The 21241-nt window shown below is 36.6% G+C and overlaps 1 protein-coding gene across 6 annotated transcripts in view; it reads right to left on the bottom strand.

Annotated features, from left to right (window-relative positions):
• TBC1D5 (TBC1 domain family member 5) overlaps window positions 1-21241 on the bottom strand; it is a 322168-nt gene that overhangs the window by 67337 nt on the left and 233590 nt on the right. For all 6 annotated transcript variants that reach the window (XM_054815649.1, XM_054815645.1, XM_054815643.1 and 3 more), the window contains 2 exons: window positions 13157-13299; window positions 6545-6651 (listed from right to left, as the gene is read on the bottom strand). In XM_054815649.1, coding sequence (XP_054671624.1) covers window positions 6545-6651; window positions 13157-13299 — 250 coding nt within the window. The remainder of the gene's footprint in view (window positions 1-6544; window positions 6652-13156; window positions 13300-21241) is intronic.

Below are 21241 nucleotides of genomic sequence, written 5' to 3'. Positions count from 1 at the left end.
GAGTGATGACTACTGTGTTACATATGATATTGTGGAATAAGGACTTTGAAAGATTTCTCTTTCGAAGTCTTAACTAGATGACTAATCAACCACTTTTCAAGAATTTTTCCTGAAAATATTAATTGTGACATGAAGACAACTATTTTATGGTGGGTCGATTAAATGGTTAACATATGAAGGGAGATTGCAATTAATGTTGGGAGAGATGAGAAAGTAGTTGTACTAGTATTGGCCAGATAGATAGCCTTTTTGTATTTTAAAATGCATAGGTGCACTGGGAATTAAGGTTTTGAAACAAATGTACAAAAACGAAGAGGATTTTTAGTTCATGGTACACTTACTATTTTTACATGGTACTATGGCAACATGGTTATTCCAAGTAATTTATCATTAAACTCATAGCTGCCTGTCATACCTTATTCTATTAATGAAACACAATAACTGAATATTTAAAACAATAATGCTTGAAACAAAACATGCTCCTTGAAAAGCAAAAGTTTCTGGTTTTAAGAACATGAACATAAAGAAGAAATTAATATCATGGCTTTTACATGTACAATATATGCAATTCTTAGTTGTATAGGCCTATATTAAAAAGCATAGCATGCAGTTACAGAAAAACCATTGACTTATTCAAAGTGAGGTGTTTAAATTACACTTAACCTTATTGTATTTGCAAATGGGGAAGTTAGACCATCAAAACGCTTGGGTTCACTACAAGGAATTGAATGTGGTTATAAAACCAGAAGTCAATTTGAAGATCCTGATACATTTTTGTTCATAAAAATCTATGTTGCATTAAACATCCAAGATCTTAATCCTTCAGAAATTAAGGCAAATAGAAGTTCTCTGCAAATCACCAAAAGTAAATGCATTTATTTTTTGTTTCCTCTAATTCCTTTCCTCCCAGATGAAGAAACATGTACATAGCTGTTCTGGAAAACCTTGTTTCCTTTATCAGCCACATCACCTGTCAAGGCAACTCTCCTTTAAAGTGTAGGTGACCTTACTCATACCGCCAGCTCACACTGCGTTGGGATATCCATTACCTCAGCTCCAGTTCATACTGCACTGGGATATCCATTATCCCAGCTCATGCTGCGTTGGGATATCCATTATCCCAGCTCCAGCTCATGCTGCGTTGGGGTACCCATTATCCCAACTCCTGATACGTACCACTTATACGCCCAAACCCCCTAATGTATAATTCCGAATCTCCTGAAAAATCAGTCACATTTTTCATGATAGGGGGAAAAAAAAAAGCAAAAAGCAAACATTTGTTCAGGGCCCCCCTCCCCCTTGTTGGTACCCCTCTAACAAACAGGACCCCCACCCCAGCAGTACCTCCGTGTATAGGTACAAATTAATGAGCTGCTAATGCCCCAATGCTGCCAGAACCCAACTTCTGATTGGCTGCAATCTGGTCATTAAAGAGAGGTAATTAATGCCAGATTGCACACACAATGCTAACAAACAAACAAAACAACCCAAAACCTGCTTTTCTCCTGCCACAAACAGCAAAACAAACAATACTGACATAACGGCAGCTTTCAAAGGACAGTTGCAGCTCTGCAGCGGCACCTCAGTTAATGAGTGTATAGAAAAGAATTTATCTGAAGAAGAAGAAAGTGAAACTCAACAGCCTTTCAGGCACATGAAACTAGCTTGGAGAAAACTCTGAGACGGTGGCAGCTACTTAAGAAGAAAATTCAGCTGAAAATAAATGTACAAAGAGTTCAAAATTCCAGTAATGTGTTTTCCCCTTGTCACTTATTGCTCAGATTGTGAAAAGTGTTAAAAGCTGGAATGCAGATTTCTCCGACTAATCGTTATATGAGTGATCATGACCATATATTATTCCTTAAGTTTTCTGGCAGTCCCTGTAATTTCAGTCAAGAAGAACTACTACGACTTCTTTGAAATGTCATGTATGCTTCATCATGGATTTAGTTAGAATTTAATATTATTATACGACCATTTTCAATGTCAGCAAATAGCTTAAAATACGATGTTGGGAAAATATCAGCAGCAGTAACTTGACTATTATTAGCATAACTAACAAATTAATTCCCATCGACCAAGTACAACCATTTTCTTTTTTCTTTTTTTGAATCGATGGCTTATGATAAAAGGTGTCTCCCTTCAATTAAGCTCCTAACTAGCTTGGCTCAACAAATAGTGTAACTCACCATGTTAAAATATCTGAGAACAAACTTATTTTACAAAAATATTAAGAAAAAATACAGTAAGCTTTCAGACAAAGGATGGTTGTCAGGTTCTTAGTATGCAATGTAAAACTGTAACATTCCATCTAGTGCTGTAGTTTTCTAATAAGTCATTGTGATAAGGTTAACACTTCAACACAGAACAACATACAAATAAGAACACCCAAAGATGAAAATTACTTTGCTTATGTTGCTGTATTAGAATTTTATTTGCTAAAGGGTGAAAACAGATTTGCAAAATTCACAGTTAACTTAAAACAATAGTTTTAAACCTTTTATTCCTAGCCCTGGCTGCCTTCAGGAAGGAAAGAACATCTGGTTATTTAAGGAACACAATATGTTCACATTTTCTATGACTTTTGTTTCTAATTGGGTTTTTTAATTTTTTTTTATTTGAACAACTCCAGTTAGAACTATGTTTTTTAATCACTTTATATTCTTCCACTGCCCTATCTCCGTATCTCCATTTCTTAATTTCGCAGCCTTTGCTTTGAAAATTAAAAGTGCTCGACGGTTTTGATAAAGAAAAAAATGAAGAAAATTGGCCACTCGTGGGATATTAAATACACAGAGACACACCTTCAGTAAATGCTTTTCGATATACACAAAAAACCTTCCCTTATTTTCTCATTTCACATATACATACTTTTAATAGCCCATTCTTCCCTAAGAAGCTCTACTTTTATATTCAGAAGGACTAGAAGTGCATAGAAGTTACTTTCATATAAATAATTGAGGTAATTATCTGTTCAAAGATTAGACATGTGAAACAAATACTCTGCTAAGCAGGTTAACTGTATCACCCTGTGCAAAGACAACACCACTGATTTGAGGTTTTCATTCTCCATTTTCCTAAGAACCGGAGTTAGCCAATGCAGAAAAGGCTGAAACACAATTATTCTGCATTGATCCATACCCAGGTCTGTAAAATTAGTAGCTCTCAGGTCCCCCTTCAGATACAGGTGCATTAACTTGTTTTCAGCTATTATGAAGATCTGTATTTCTCTTCCGTGGCACTGGAATATATCAGGGATGTGGAATCTAAAATGTTCTCTCACCCCAACTTCCAAGTGGGGTCCGCTAAGTCAAAAGGAGAGCTGCTGCATGCGTTAGATTAATGGCAACCACTAATTACTTTTTGTATTATTGTTATCAGTGGATAATGCTAAGGCTTCTGCTAAGGTTTGATTCCACAAAAGGTCAAGAAATTGTATCTGTCCATCTGTCAGAAAAAAATGCCACCCATCCTTTAAGTATGGCTTTCTTTTGACATTTAGGTTGCTCTCCTGGTGACGACTGCAGTGAAAAGTAGCAAACAAAACGCGACAGGTTCATCAAGCGACAGTTTAGCTCTCCTGATAGTTCACAAGACAAATAAGTAAGGAGGCGATATCTGCTATGTCAGACCAACGAAACAGAAGAAATAATGGACGTTATCAGATGTGCAAACCCAGATTATCTCCAGAATTGGAAATTAAGGATGGAAAGCCCGTATCAGGTCCATCTTAACTACTTCACCATTTCTGACAGGATTGTTCCTTAAGAACCTTTCAGTTTCATGTACATACCACCAACCTTTCTTAGTCCAAATACCCCACAACTTCCCCTCAGTGAGATTATCTGGCATTTACCTAGCCGCAAAAATAATCCGAAAGATAATATATATTAACAGACCTGCAAGAGGCAGACTCCTGTTTGTTCCTGTCCATGACTTCTAAACCACATTTCTTGTCCAGCTGAGATTTAAAGCTCCAAGGGCCAGAAAGCAAGCCTCCCTCAGATATTTGGAATGACTAAACATTCTTTCTATGTTCAACAAATAATGAAATAAGCCACTGGACCATGCAACGGGTCTCCCACAGAAGAGTTCCCCGACTTCACGTATTAAAATGCAAGCAAAATCTTGGAAGAAATGCCACACAGAAGAACTCAGCCATGGCTCAGGAGATCTAAAATGTACTGAACCAGATGTAATTTCCCATTAGAAACTAGAAGCTGGTGACAGAGAAATGCATGGGAAAACATCAAAGGAGGAAGAAAAAATCATTAAGCACCGAATTTGCTAATCATCACTTACAAGTTACACTACTGACTAAAATCTCTTTGTCTTTTCTTCCAATCTCCTTTTATCTGCTCAGGGAATAAAGGCAAACTGAATTATCTTTATGCAGATAGCAAAAAAAAGGTATAATTTTCCCACTTATATTGGTATATAAACTATGTACTGACTTCAGATTGATTCCTACAGCACCCACGATGTCTTGTTGAGTCTTCCCTTTCATTCTGTGTAATGAAAAATTTTGACAGACTTGGAAAATTTTTATGTGTGGGTCTTATAGAATAACAAGACTTCCATTTCAGAAATACGTTGGATTGAACCAACATATGCTTAAAGACACATAAGCAAAGCTTACAATCATGCCTAGGGAAACATAAAAAACAGGTACTCAAGTCATAGCATTGAAAATATATTTTTCTCAGACAAGGAGCTAATTTTTTTCTTTTAGAGTGATCCTTTAGAACAGTTTAACTTCCTTACTGTAAGAAGTCCAGATCTGTTTATGCAGCCTCAACCCAAAGACCCAACGTAAAACGAGAGGTGGCTGGAAGTCCCTCAGGGCCCTTCATTCTCCGGAAATCCCAGCTTCCTAACCTTCAGAGTATTTCCCAAGCAGATAAGTACAGCTCAGAAAGGAGGAACAATTGTAATTAATCATATTTAAATTGACAAAACAACTAGCACTCTTTGCATGAAAGAGCTTTAAGTACTCATTCACCTGAGCGAAGGGAGAACTACCTGAAAGACACAGTAGCAACTATATCCAGTATTTTTCTGAAAGGTGTTCAAGGCGCACCTGAGAATGTTAACTAATAGGACACTGAGGCTTTATGAGCCTGACAACCTTGACGAGAGCGTAAGGAGCAGAACAGTGATCAAGCTTCTTTTATGGGAAGTTGGTGGTTTATTTTTGTCCCCTTCAGCTGGTAGGATATCTTATATACTGCCTAGGATGCTTTTGAGGACAGCTGAATAATTAGCAATTATTTTATCTTTTAACATATACCTTCAATAAATGACAGATTACATTGTGGATTTAGTTTGATATCTTAGGACAATTTTCCTCCCTCTGTATCTTCCCCTCCAAAAAATACATCTATCTTGTTTTGCTAAGAGAGTACATAAATAAATGCTGGGCAGTCTGATTTCACAGACTGCTGCTGAAATCTTAAGAAAGATTCCTGAGATCTAACATTACAAACTTTCTTACACGCTGAAAAGTTGATACACTTTACTTCTCGTCATGAAAGTAATCTTTGTGTTGGAGAGGAATGAAGAAAGCAGCTGTAAGGATGCAGATTTCTGCAAAAAGCTGATATAGAAACAAAGAGACAATTTTTTTCTTAATCCATAAAAGTGTAAACATTGGTACTGAATGAAATTTTTGCAGAAGGCAGTCAGAGTGCAGAAGTGATGAATTTTTCACTTTCAAAGGTGACGTGCATCAAGAAGATGAGGGAAATCAGACTACACTGGCAGCCTACTAATGGGACATGCACAAAGATAGTTCAAAACCAGCAGCACAAATTCTGCTATCTGCCAAAGATCTGAATACTGCGAAGATTACTGCATACAGCTTTATCTCAAACACTTTATCCACTATAGTGTGGATATCTGCTGTATATTATAGCCACACATATACACACGCCATTCTAAAACAGCAAGAGGTTTGCCTTTTTTTTTTAGTATAGATGAGTATATCAGAAACTGTATGCTAGTAATATGTAACATAAAATTAATGAATTTATTAATTTTTTCCATGTGAATCTTTTCAGCCTGTAACAGCACTCTTATTTTTAATTGAAAATCATCACATAACTATTATATATTTGGCAGGGGTAGCGCTTTAAGGATTAACTGATTAATCTTCAGAAATCTCATGAAAAAGGTCTTACAGATGAAATTGCATGACAGTTTATACACAGCTTACTAGATTATATAAAATATTACTGTTTCCCTCAAAAGTATACTTTATTATGAAAGATGTCTGTGCAGAATACCAAGCAAAGGTATAAACATCTGCAGTTACCAGGGCTCCTGGATAACTTTAGCAAAGTAGTAGGATAATATCCTTTAAAGAGTAAAGAAACATGTGTTCTGCTCTTGGTTACCAATGCTTTCCTTCAGCTTTTTTGGCAGGGAAGAAGAAACTTGAAACTACAGTTTAGTCCCCAAAATGTAGGTTGTTATTAACTTCATAGTATTTAAAATATTTTATTACAGAGATTTATTCCCTGTATTTACAAAGCGAGCATCTCACCTTTGGATCTCGGAGAAAAAGTGCTCTTAGAATAAGGGAGTGAACATCTCCAATAGGTGGATAATGCATCAGAAGTCCCAAACAGGTTTGATAATTACTTGAAATCACTACAATGAAAATGAAAAAAAAAAAAAAAAAAAAAAAAAAAGAGAGAGAGAAGAGAGTGCAATATTACGATCTTATTTTGACATTCCAAAACAGTACCTTTTTCAGTAGATTCATTTCAGTTCAGATTCAACTGTCTTTTCCCACATTAAGTCTCCTAGAACTCAAGCAGTGCTCAGAGTAAAAGAAGATACTGCATAATCAAGCTTCAGGACTACTCTTGGTCCAATATCATTAAGGACAATGCTAAACCTACCACTGACTTTATGCCATAGACATTTATGTTAGCTCCAGATTTAGATGCCTAAATTTAGATCTCGGTAGCTGTGCACCTAAAGCCTGCCTGAGTCAGTGGAGGTCAGGGCAATACAGTCAGTGGAGCCTGAAGAACTAGTCCTACACTGCAAAATGGACACTCATCTCATCTGCAGACACCTAAAATTTAAGTATGATAATTTATGAGATAAATTTTTACATTCGGTCTTGCTTTTATGATAAATTTCCCCCACTCTGACAATTCTTTGCTGGACTATCTTTTGTTGTTCTTATGTACATATACACATACATGTCCACGCACATATATATATACATGTATGTAAAATGATGGCAACAACTCCTCGTTTTCTTGTAAATCACGAAACTATTCACAAAATGTTCAGGAAAAAGGGAAAAGGCTAGATTTTAATTTCATAAATAGTTACAATATACCATTAACTTCATTAGAATTTTTTACTTATTCAGGAAATGTTCAGCATGTAATTGTGCTTGACTTCATCTGAATCTATGTAAGTATACTCTATGGTTCTTTGCCTGTCGTTGTCGTCTTCTGTTTTGTTTTGTTTTTTCCTCAAATCAATCTAATTATGAGTGCAATTATTAAAGACATCTTTTCAGGCAGGTCTATGTAAACTACTTCATTTCTTTTGCACCATCTAAATCCAGGCAATCCATCTGCCACAGCTGTCAAAGCAATGCCTGTTAATGATGCTTGCACTCTGCAACATAAAGACAGACTCTAACAATAGTAATTGTAAATAAATTTTTAACCAACTTTACTAGTCTGAGAACTTTAGCTGTAGCAACAAATACTTTCAATTAATCAGGCCTCTACACCAGAAGGGATCATTGCAAACACAAAATTATTCTGAATCAATAAAAGGCAAAATAAATGACTGTTTTGCGGACAGAAAGACTTAAATGTTTTACTTCTTTTCTTTCATGTGAATAAGCCTCATATCCTCCTGTACCTTTTCTCCCTCAACAAGAGGATTATGGGGGAAAGATGCAGGACTGGGCAAAATGAATAATTATAATCTGTGTAGGGAACCACTTTATCATCTTCATTTCCGTTGCTGATCCGACAGCTTGTAATTTCATACATCTGCTTTCATTTGTAAAGCACTCACTTATCCTACTCATTCTTTATCTGTTCTGCCTGTTCTTTTTCCTACCCTTTGTTTTTCTTGTTCACATTCAGGTACCTGTTTTTTCTTCTTGAAGTCACAAAGCTGGCATAATGAACACAACACAATGGTCTCCGTCAGAGTTCTTTCAGAGGAGCATAATACAAGCACCACATAGTACATACTAAATCAAACTCTCATACGTAAATCAAATTTAAGATACTGTACTGCAGTTATGATCATGATGCCTTTTTACCAAAGCAAATAAAAATACTGAAAATGGATAGTAAATTCTAAATACTTTTATAAACGATAGGCAGTAAGACCAATGCATTTCTCTCTTGAACAGATCAGTATGTAGTCTATTCTGCAATGAAAAATGGATTAAAATTATTCTTTATTTTTTTTTAAATATATAGTAGTGAAGCAATTGAATAATAGCAAAAAAAAAATCAAACTGTTGGGCAATGACATGTGTTCCCTCCGATCCTTACATTTAAATTTAAAATGAAACCTTACCATCCAAAGAAAGTTAAAAAAACTCCAACACTATAATGAGTAAGGCCTGCTAACTTTTATATTTATTTTATCTTTAGGGTTTCCCCACATATTCAGCTGCCCCTTTTTCATGTAGAAATCTTCACAGAAGAGAATATCATTGCCAGCGCTCTATTTGCTGGGGAATCTTGGGTTAAAGGGATTACTTTGCAGAAACACCTTTTGGTCGTCATCTTTGTTTCAAAGTAAACTGATCTTGGACTGGAGCTGGCAATGTTGCTCACAACAGAAAGCCAGCCATATCCTGGGCTGTATAAAAAGCAGCGTGACCAGCAGGTTGAAGGAGGTGATTCTGTCCCTCTACTCCGCTCTGGTGAGGCTCCACCTGGAGTACAGCATCCAGCTCTGGGGTCTCCAGCACAAGACACACATGGACCTCTTGGGGCAGGCCCAGAGGAGGGCCACAAAACTCATCAGAGGGATGGAACACCTCTCCTATGAGGAAAGGCTGAGAGAGTTGGGGCTGTTCAGCCTGGAGAAGAGAAGGCTCTGGGGAGACCTTATTGTGGCCTTTCAATACATAAAGGGGGCTGTAAGAAAGCTGGAGAGAGAGTTTTTTACACGACCTGTAGTGCCAGGACAAGGGGTAATGGCCTTAAGCTGAAGTAGGGTCGATTTAGATTAGGTATTAGGAAGAAATTCTTCACTATGAGGGTGGTGAGGCACTGGAATATGTCGCCCAGAGAAGTTGTGGATGCCCCCTCCCTGGAAGTGTTCAAGGCCAGGTTGGATGGGGCTTTGGGCAACGTGGTCTAGTGGAGGGTGTCCCTGCCCGTGGCAGGGGGGTTAGAACTAGATGATCTTTAAGGTCCCTTCCAACCCAAACCATTCTATGATTCTTGTCTTTTCAGGACAAATGTATAATATTACCCCACAGAGCAGCAGTTTTCTTAAAAATTATAAAGAAAATAGCAGTAAAACCAAACAAACCCCTTTTTCCTGAGTACGTACATCGGAGTTAAAAGGATTCCTAAGAATCAACTGTAGGATAGTTTCTGGAAGGACAATCTGTGTAATACAAATTTCTCCAATCTCAGCAGTATCTGGATGGTGCTGAAGTTCAACAGTGAAATATTTTACACTGTGGCCAGCTGCCTTGTACTAAGCTTGGTGCTGGTGTACCTGTGCTTCTCCTTCACTAATAGCCTTGGCAAGAGTCACACCTGGATCCAGCTTTTATTCTGAATAACAAGTTCTCACTCACCTCATCCAAAGATGAATGCTATTGGTATTTCTAGGGAAAGGAGTAGAGAAACTCCTCTACATAGAGAAAGCAATCTTACTGCCTTTTGATTAATATTTGTTATGCAGTGCCTAAAGGAACATTAAATTGCTTTCTCCCTTCTGCTTTAGATGAGGCTGACTTTTCTCTGTTGGTCCAATAACTATTCCTGGACACAAGCAGCAATAATAGCAGTGGAAAACATGTAAACTAACGATTATCTGTCCTCAACCAAGTCCTAATTTTCTGCCACGTGTCATTTCTTAAGAGTTTAATGTCTAATGCCACCAATCCTGTATCCAGATGACTTCCTAACCCAGGAAGGGTAGGACTACTTCCCCGTGCTGCTTTATGCATGGCTATGTTCTCTTTACTAGGTCCTAAATTGAGTTAGACATAGATAATTCAAACATCTTGCACGACAACAAAAATAACAAATCAGCTCCTCTAAGAAGAGGCTGTGGCTCTTCTATTTCCCTCAAAATATTCAGAGCGCTTTTAGGTAAGAATATATCCTAACAATGGCCATACACAGTCCTCAGGTTGGAATGTGATAAAAATATACTTATTCTAACACAGATGAGTCAAAATTAGCTCCTGGTGCTATACTGATGTTAGTTTACTATGCAAAATATGGACAGGTCTTCCAGGTTTGTTATTTTTTTTGTCCTTAAATGGAAGTGTATAAAATATCTATATTTTTGCACTGCACCCTCCCCTTCATTCTGATTTCATCAACAACTGCATATACATCCATATTGGGGAAACGGAAGTAACAGATTCATGCCTCAGATTTGACAGATTTAAAAATAAAAAAATAGTTGTTTTGCATGATTTTTTTCCAAAGAAACCCAGAAAATAATTTATTAAAACTCACAGATACTTTGATACACAACCCTACACTTGGCCTGTGAGGATTACCACTCCACAGATGAAGCCTTGCTTGGATACAGATGTAGAATGGAACAGAGCAGTTTACAGAAGGGCTGTGTACATGAATATGTATCTGTAATCTCTAAAATGTATAAACAAGACTCTAATAATCTAAATGCTCCCTTCTCCTTGAATAATATATCGTTTGAGTAGCAGAGGATTTCAAACCTAAAATAAAAATAAAATGAAAAATATAGCAGAAATAATACTTTCTTAAAATCATGTCCTTGAGAACATCATAATAAAATGCAGAAAAAAAATCCATCAATTCCCGAACCAGCAACTTCTCTCCCACACCCAAATGTGTTGGTGTAAAAGAATCTGCATAATTTTTAAACTTTCAAATGCTTTCAGTATTGTATTATTATCATTGCTTACAGTTGACAGTTTTATAATATCTTAGGTGCTCTACCAGTATTCCTATTGTTTTAAAGTTTTTAAACTGAAAATTTCCAGATGGTTTATTTATAGATGATTAACATCATTGGGTGTTTTGGGATAACATTTCCTGTCACCAAATAGAGAAGCTGTTAGAAACTTATTTTATTTGAAAACATTTTAAAAACTATTACAACACAACTTTGAACTCTGTTTCAAAGCTTAAATATTATCAGCAATAAAAAAATGAAGAAAAATGGACAAGTTTTCTATTACAGTTATATAATAAAAGCTTTTTTTCATCAAATCAAGAAGTGTGGAAATCGCTATAGTTTGAGCTTGACTTTGAAAATATATTCAACTTTACAGTATTTATGACTAGATATTTTGTTTCACCATTCTAATATGCTTAGAGTAATTAGGTCCAACTACAGAACAAAAAGTTACTTATTACAGAAACAGTATATGTATGAAGTATTAGCTGTCCTGATGAGATGACTTTGCATCTCATTTGGGCAAATGTACTCCACTTTAAAGCTATTTACTACTTTATTTACTAAGCCTGGGGATTTCAGGAAAAAGAGAGAGACTGATTTCATACAGATGCCTAGAACACATTTTTAGCTCGCATTTTGAGTTACTTCATACCAATATTCGGACATGAGCACCACAAAGCAAAAGAAAACAAATGCAGAAGAACCTTCCCTCCCCTAAGAGAAAGAGGGTACTTACAAATACAGTTCTAAAGTATTTTTTAAAGGGAGATGATGACACAAAATAAAATACTGATGTTAAGAAACATTTTTACATGCATCTGCACTATATATCTATATCGAAAATTTTAAGATTATTTCAGTCTACTGCACATACACAAGCCAGATTTAGATTGCAGAACATAATGACCTGGAATCAGATCATCCTGAAACAGCAGCTTCAATTTTGCAACCTCTAAACTGAATTAAATATCCACTTCTTAGAGAGGAATGTAAGGTAGCTCTATATGCTGCGTATTTCTTAAACAATAGTTAAAAACAACACATGAAGGCAGGCGGTGGAACGACAGTATGTGTAAAGTACATGCACGTTATATTTTCAAGATCGGGCCACCCTAAATAGGAACCACGGATGTTGAAAACTTCCCGTGTCCTAGAATATGAAATTGTGTCAAATACATGACCTTGTTATAACCTAAAGCTTACAGATCGTATATAATTAACTCTGAAATGCATGCTTCACAATTCATATATTTAATGACAGACATGTATTCTTACTGCAAAATGCATACTTTGTTGCAGCAAAGTTGTATGTAGAATTTTTTGCAAAATGTGATGAGACAGAAATAAATGCCTCAATTAATCATTACATACCTTCCTCCTCCCGTTCACAATTATATAAGCTAAGAACATTTTTGTTATTTCTTGTTTGTCCCAACTTAATCTATTTATTAGTCATCACTAACCCATAAGAATTCACCTTTGCACATACTTCAGGCATACTAAAATAAAATAAAATGAAATGATCAGTTTTTAAAGACACCACTCTTACCTAGAGTAAACCTATTTTGTAATTGTTACTCATCTCTGCATTTACATTTCCTTCAAGATATATCTTCAAAAATTATGAGTCATTGTCTTGTGCATTTTCACATTTCTCACAGCAGAACAGCATAAAAATATTTCCAGTGTCAAAGGGAGGCTTTACTCAATTCACCGGCTTGGTCAGAAGGTGGAGCTCTATACATACCTGTATCACTTACTGCACATAAAATCTGCAACTACGTATAAACCCACAGAAGTACTCAGAAAACAAACCTGCATTTAACTCCAAGATACAATTTGTTTCATAAACACAGCAGACCGCATCCGGTAACAAATGGCTCCTCTCCTAGCATTTGAAACCATTTTCAGTATGTTAAAAAAGTCACAATGAAATTTAACATTTCTTAAGTCCTCTTTTTCTTTGAAAAATAGGTTCACATTCTTTTTAAAAGATGGTAAGATAGTTGATACTTACAGGCATCTCTAATATATAACAACATGGCTACAAAAATGTAGTCAACTAAATTCAGGGTGATACTGTCAGCAAATAGAGCATCCCAGACAACCAGAAGGTCCTGAAGTGGGAATTCACGTCCAAACAGGAGCCTTACCCATCGCCTGAAAAAAAAAAGGAAAAGGCGTGATTTGTATTTCTCCATTTTGCCAAGTATGGTAAAGTCAGGATACATATCTCAGGTTCATCTGCAATCCAAAACATTTTACCAGAAAATTTTGCAAAGCGTGAAGATCTGTGATCATCACTTAACTAATTGTATTGGTGGAAATGTTACTGCATCTACATTAAAGAAGTGACACATTACAGACTGCAGAAGCTTAACTGACTAATATTATTACGTGGGTGAACCTCAACGGACAAAACACATCAATCCTATATACCGTATTTTTGAGGATTTAATGTGATTGTGATCTAAGAGGAAAGGGAGAAAATGTTATGCAAAAATAGCCCGGAACAGCAAAAAGAGGAGAGTGAAGCCAGCGGTTTATGAGAAGCCCTGAAAAGCCCAGTCAAATGAAAGCCAGTTCAGAGGCAGATGTCAATCAGCAGTTAAAATGGATCGGGTCACACTTAATTTAAAGAGGCTTCCTCCCTGGTATTGATGACAGTGTTTGCAGCTCCATGTAAAATATTCTATGGATGCTATTTTGATTAAACCTAATTTAAATCTTTATCAGATTTAGTGATAATCTGCATGTGAACTATGCCGTTAATTCCTGTTCATATCTGTGCTGTTTTCATACCTAGCAAAATGTGAAAACCTATCTTGTGACACACAGTATTTGCTTGAGAAGAAAATTATGTCTCAAGATTTCTTATTTCCAGTTCTGGCTCTTACACTGACTTGCTGACCTCAGGAAAGGCACTTCTCTTGCCTATTCCAGAACAGATCTGCTGCTTTGTACCTTTTTAGGTAGCAAGGATTATCTAAGGTTACATTTGAAAGAGCTAAAGAATAGTTAGTAACATTAATCCTGAAATAGTTATTACGAAATGGACTTAAAAATAATGAATTACATTTTTAGCTGGGATATGCAAATCACTACGCATGTGGAATCTGTTTATTCAGTGGCAAGAAAAGATTGATTGCAAATTTCTGCTAAGCAAATTAAGTCATTCTTTAAAACTCACAAAAATTTCTAAAAAGGCAACTAGAAATTTCTTCAAGATTAGTTTCTCTTGCAAGAATTCATGTTTAACCACTTTTGTCCCACAACTCATTGCTGGTTTAAGGCATCTTTTTTTTTTTTTTTCCTGATTCCAGTAATAAAAGTTCATTTCTAGACAAATGAATTCCAACACATCAGTCGGGCACAAGCTTTTAAGATAGCAACGATCTGCACAAAAAGACTCTCTTACAAAATACATTCAAAGGGACTGTTCTGTGAATCAAAATTTTGTTCACTTAAACTTTTGCTGCTGCCACACCACTGGAACCACATGTATAATGCACAAAAACATCTATGTTACAGATTTAGAGATCACTACGCAGAATTTTTTCCCTCGCAAGACGTGATTTCAAAAGCCAGCATCATCGTATCCTTACTATCAAACATTTACGCTCGAAGGTCTTATCACTTTTTATGTTAGCGTAGTAATTATAAAAGTTGCAATATTAGCTATGACAAAGTACATACTCTATATATTTGCCTCTCTGATCAAACCCCTTTCCTATGAGGACTTATTTTCAGGCCCGAGAAAGAGAAGTCAGAAGAACTGTTAACACAAAAGCAAGGCTTATCTAGTGCATTTAATACCACGTCTGTTCTATCTAAGGGATTTTGCCATATAGTGGCACATTACCCTACAGTGCCTAGCCTACAGGAGACTATTATCCTATGGTGACACAAACATTACCCAAACTCTGCGTGAAGCCTATTACTTGCGTTAACAATCCCTCCCACCTGTAAAACCGCAACTTTCAAGTTACACAAACTGTTAGGCGAGAAATTTCAGCTAAGCTTGAAGCATTTGAGCTGACTTTGCTTGCGACTACCCAAATCTCATTCAGAAGCCTTGCTAAAAGTCTAATACACTTCAAGGGAAAAAATACACCATGGTGTAATGGGATTTGTTATTAGTCTTTTATTAGAAATCTCTTTTGCTCCTTTACTACTTCATTATGCAGTGTTAATCGTTTGTAGATGCAGGTTTATTCTGCTCAAGCAGAAGTCATTCCTTTTTTTCTTCTGCTTTTATATTTTCTCCTGGGAAAATTAAATCTCCGTCCCCAGAGGTATCACGTTTCACAGATGTAGACTGCTGAAGAACAACTGGACTTCCTTTTGCAACCATAATATTACTGTTAATTATTTGAACCTTCCTGTCTTAAAGGGAGTAAGCAATTCATACTGTTGTAAATGCATATATACTAACTGCTCTCTTATTTTCTTCAGCAGCGTTTAGCTCATAGCATCTATAAACCAAGGACCCTATTGCCTATGAACCATGCTGCCATATGGCAGGACTTCACTCAGCTTTTATATTCATAAAAAGGGATCTTAATTCCTTAAAGTAAGTGTCCACACTGAAAAGCTGTCTTTCAGACGAACACATTCTTATTGCTTTGACAAATATTTGCAGAGAATTTAAAGACACACTTAATAATTGCATTGGACATGATAAACCTTTTTTTTTCTTTTTTTTTTTTGAGATGGCTGTCTGCGGTTTAATTATTGTTCTGTCCTGTTAATCTTGCCTTACATCTGTTACACCTGCAGACTGCGAGGCTCACAATAGTATACCTTTTATCATATGCAGTAATACAGTAATTCATATTTTACCAGGCATACTTAGCAATTAAAATCTACAAAAAAACCCCAAACCAGATTCTTTAAAGCTGTAATACACCAAGGTACTACTACCTACATTGTAGAATATGTAACTGTATCTTCCACTTATGATTCCTATATAATTAAACCAATATTCTCAAGAGATCAGTAATTACTAGCAATAGCTAATGATTCATTAATGACCTTACGATATACAGAAATCAGGAGAAAACTGTGCTCTAGTAAAGCCATTAAATAAGGCAATGATCCAGCCTTACCAGTTTTAACTAAAACCACAACCATTTTGACTGAGATTTACAGGACAATTCTCCAAGCATTAATACAATTAACTTATGTGTTACGTATATTTAGCTGGTTATGTTCTCTGTCTTCTTGGAAGGCAGAGAATGCTGAAAAAATAAACTAAATAAGCCTAAGAAATGGTTACAGTTGAGGCGCTACAGTTTAGGAGTGTTTAGGAGGACAAAACAACACAGTGAAATCAGAAAGAATAAGAAAAACCATAACACCAGGAAAAGGGAAAGCATGACTCTGAAGCTACTTCTTAATGACTAAATCCAGGACCTACCACTTGTCCACAAGTTGCCTAAAAATTCTACTGTAAGAGCCTGTTTTCAGCCATTTATACTTCTAATCTCAATCTTCAGCACAATTTCCACTCCAACCATCTGCTCAAGGCGTGATTCTTTTTTATTCATTGATACTATTCATTAGAACAGGATTAAAAAAAATTCTGCACATGCTTAACTTATTTTTTCCCCAAGCTTTTAATTAAGAAGGTCTAGAATCAAAACAGCAAGGTCTCTGGTATTACCTTTTTGCTGTATATATTTAAAAAATGCCCAAATTTGATGATTGCTTGGGTAACCTAAACACAGCAGAGTGCAGATTTCCACAGAGTATGTCCCGTCTCTTCCTAACTCTCCCCACCAACCCAATGGTGCATCTGCCATCCCATCCCTCACCCCAGCTGCACCCTCCTTCCTGCACGGGAAACGGCCAAGGCGCGGATCATCCATCTGCAATGGCTGGTGCCACTTCGTGGATGTGACGGCGGAGGACGCTGTTCATCTAGTTTCCAATGCTTGCGAGACTCGCTAGCGGGAGTCTTCCAGAGAAAGGGAGGGTCAGTAGGATTTTGCAGGATGTCATTTTGTTCTCAGTGCAACTTTGGTGCCTTTTTTTTTTTTTTAAATAAGAAAATTATTTAAATGGACTGTAAGTATTGAAAAGAACACCATCTTATCAAAACTAAGCACTCGGAAGCTGAGAAATGCCAAAATTAACATCAGTTGTTTACTCACTGAGAAAATAATATGTACGCTCTGTCTCTTTAAACTCTGTCATGAATTATGTTCAAGCAAACATTTGTAGCCAGTGCAATTTACTATGTAAAGTCACGGTCAATAATTTAGGAGAAAGGGGAGACAGACTTGAGCTGTGATTTGCTTGTTCAAAAATAAGATATGGAAAAAGGATGAGGAGCAACATTTGTATAACACTTTCCAAAGAACTTAAAGCTATACGGAAGATAAAGAACTAAATATTTCAATGCCAGGCAGTAAGCACTACTCTGGACCGACCTGACGCCTGCGCTATGATTTCGGACGTCTGTGTTTCTAACCTGGGGATGCTCAGTGGGCTGCAGTTGAAGGCGGCTGTGTGTCTGTCTCCCTGGCTGTCCTTCTGCAAGGGGCTACTGCTTCTGGAGCAGCGCTCGTCAACACTCCCAAGGATGAGAAGGGAGAGCAAAGATAGTTGCAAATATACAGCAAAAGCACCCTCAAAAGAAGACATTTGATACCAGGAACTCTCCTGGATTTGGCAGTCGCCAGACACAGTCCAAGGAGACAGCAAGTTCAATCAGAGGATGAAATTTATAGGGGTGTAAGATAATTTACTTTCTTTTAATGACATGAAGGAGACCAATCAAGACAAGCTTTAGCAACACTTCAGCTTAGACTTGTTACACAGTCCATTTCTCCAGTGTTCTGTCGCTTTTCTTAATAAATCTTGTTTTTATTAAGACTCCCGTGGCTTTATACAGTTCAGGGATTTTGTATGGAATGTCCTAACGAGATTAATAAAACCTTCAAATGATACAAGACAGTGAAGGAAACATGCCCGAAGTATAATCACAACTTGTTCTTTCAGCTCCTCTTCAACAAGGGTCTTGGAGAAGGGTAGTACTGCTCTTGTTGCACGAGAAACTCTCAATGATCGCAGATGAGAAGAAAGGCAAAAAAGCTAATAGTAACAATTAACAAAATGATATTTCCAAAATAAACAGAACCTTATTAAAAATCAATATTTTGTCAGAACAGAAAGAAGCATGTGAAATCCCAGTAAAGTAAAAAAAAAACCCCTAACATAAGAAGTTATGTGGGAAGCTCACCAGACATTCAGGGATTTACTGAAACTTCCGATGTGTTCCATCTAAACACTGAGAATTTTACACAGCATACCCTCGCACGCACACCGCCCATAAAGGATGTACAGTGAGATATTGTTACAGCATATGTTGCATTTTTTTGCCTTAATCTACTTAACTTGTGAAGGGAATGAAAACAGACATCTTGCTACAAGATGTGTTTACTTCAACCATAAATTCAAATGTTAATTCTGGATTTATTAGATAAAATTATGTGGCCTTTGTCATTTGAGAAGGCAGACGAGACGATCAGATTTTCCTTAGGCTTTAAAACATTTAAATATTATAGATTTCTACCATACTGACTACAGCAGTGTATGTCGATTGTAGAAAACTGTGTGTGATAAGGAGGGAAAAAGTGTGGGCCGGCACCTAACAAATCTCAAGATAACAGAAAGCATATAATAAAGATTCTTCTTACGTGTACACGTACACCTGCCTTATCTGTTTAAGTAACTTCAGGTTTGTATGTTAACTACTATTGTGTCAGAGAACGACATACACGCTTTCTTGTGACCGTGATCTAGGTGGGATTGTCCGGTCCTGCACTCGCATGCGGGGCATCTTCATTTCATCCGGCTTCTCCTGTACTGGCTGCATGGAGATTTGGTGGATCATCGCACCAAATGCACAAATCATGGCTACTACCGTTGGATGGATACAGTGTAGGGCTTTTGGGCTTCCATTAATTTTTGAAGCTTCGCATAGTTGTATTAAAACCCCCTGAACTTTAAAAACTATCTTACGATCCACAGGCTTTCTGTTCCGCAGCTTAAAGAGTAGGGGCCTTAAATAGTAGTTACATGCAAAGATAAAAATTATAGTGTTTGAAAGCAATAAAAATAAAAATGAAACTACGCATTTACATTATGGATTATATGGGTTTCAAACTCTACTGTAGGTTTTTCTGACAGGAAATAAATATTTAAAATGAAATAATAATGATAATGAACACTTGTTTATTAATATAAATCACTTCAAGTTTAGCCTAAGTGACAGACAAGAATCCGGTACATAGTATACTTTGTTGCCTTCTTTCCACTGAGGAAAACGGTTTTGATTTGTCCTGTTGAAAATTCCTGCTGTTCCACATATCTTGATTTTTTTTTTTATATTAATTACTTTATCATACACAGACTAGCATAACTCTTTAAAATAAATACCTTTAATTTTATTTTAACAAATAAATTATATGACATGAGCATCTAATTGTTATTTGGATTATTTCCTTTCCCATTTGGTTTCTTTAAGATTACTGGCAAAGACTATTCACTTTTGCATTTAAGAAAAATTCTTTCCATTTTTTGAAAACTATGCATTTCCTTATTACAGAAGGTTTTTGTTTCTAAAAAATGAGTTCCTAAGCATTATCTCCCCCTCCTTACTGTAATTCATGTGTCTTTGGAAAAGCACTTACCACTGTCTTAACCCAGACCAATTGTACTGTACTCACGTGCAGGAATGCACTTAATGAAACAGGTGCCATTGCATCTTCATAGTAGTAACATTTAATATTTTTAGGAATGTACTGCAACAAAACTATTGAATCTGTTAGCCTGCTTTGGGCAGGTTTCTGTTCCAGCTTTTAACTAACTTTAGGCACTTGTTTTGGCATCAGTGCTACCCTTGGCTTCAGACTTTACTTGGCTGTTGCTGTCAGCTACTGCTGCTCCCAACCTACAGCCAACTTCTTGCGTGGTACCAGTAACTACTGCTGGGTGCCTTGGGCATGTTCACCAGAAGTGGTGGTGCCCGGCTATAGGGAAGATAATCTTCCTTCTTGTTCTTGCTATGGTCTTGGTCCCTGATATAGTTCTAGCCTGCTGTACTGTTTTAAGTGTTGATAGCCGTATTTTGATGTTCCTGTGAATTGTTTTTGGAAGTTCTTTCATGCAATCTTTGATTCATCATGGCAACTGGGAGAATGTCCAAAGATTGAAGGAAAGCAAATGCCACTCCTACCTTCAAGATGGTTAAGGAGGACCCAGGAACTACAGGCCAGTCAGCCTCACCGTGATCCCTGGGGATGATGGAGCAGTTAATCCTGGAAACCATTTCCAGGCACATGAAGGACAAGAAAATCATCAGCATGGCTTCACCAGGGGGAAGACAAATGATACACAAATTCATGCCCATGAAAAGCCATGTAAAATATACACCAAAAGATCACCACAAGCAGCTCTTCTCCCTCAAAAGCCACAATAACCCCATAAACAAAAATAAACCCCCTGCAATGACAAATAGACCATTGGAGAAATTTGCCTCAAGATGTGGTGGTTTTCCATACTGGAAGCTTTAAATACTAATCAGATGTTATTACAAAATTCTGAATAGGTATCATGTAATATTGGATCTGATTCAGAGATTATTTGATCAAATCCTATAAAGGCAGGAATTCAGACTAATTAAACTCATAAACCTGTATAATCTTCAGCTACTGCTCTGATTTTGCAATTTATTTGATTGATCTTCTTAATGCAAAACTCCAATAATATGAGTGGCTGAAACAAGCTCTTAACCTGTATGTAATTGGTTCACCTTTTCTTCACCTAATCGGTGAACTTTCTTTTGAATTTTTTTCTGTAGAGAATTCTAGTTTCTCTGCATATTCAAAAACTGTTTAAAGTAGAAGTTTTATCTGCAGGCTTTGCCAATGGTTCCCCCACCAAATCTGCAATAGTCCATTTCTGGAAAAGCTTGGATCTAAATTTATTTATCACAGTAATTATGGACTAACACACTTGTAAGACACAATGACTGTTTTCATTATCAGTTCAGTTCTCCACCAGTTTTAGCCCGATGTACTGGGTCGGGTAGATT

This window comes from Grus americana, chromosome 2, assembly GCF_028858705.1.
Source record: "Grus americana isolate bGruAme1 chromosome 2, bGruAme1.mat, whole genome shotgun sequence".
Taxonomy (NCBI): Eukaryota; Metazoa; Chordata; class Aves; order Gruiformes; family Gruidae; genus Grus; species Grus americana.
The sequence above is the reverse complement of the archived record's forward strand: the minus strand, read 5'-3'. Positions and strand labels throughout refer to the sequence as shown.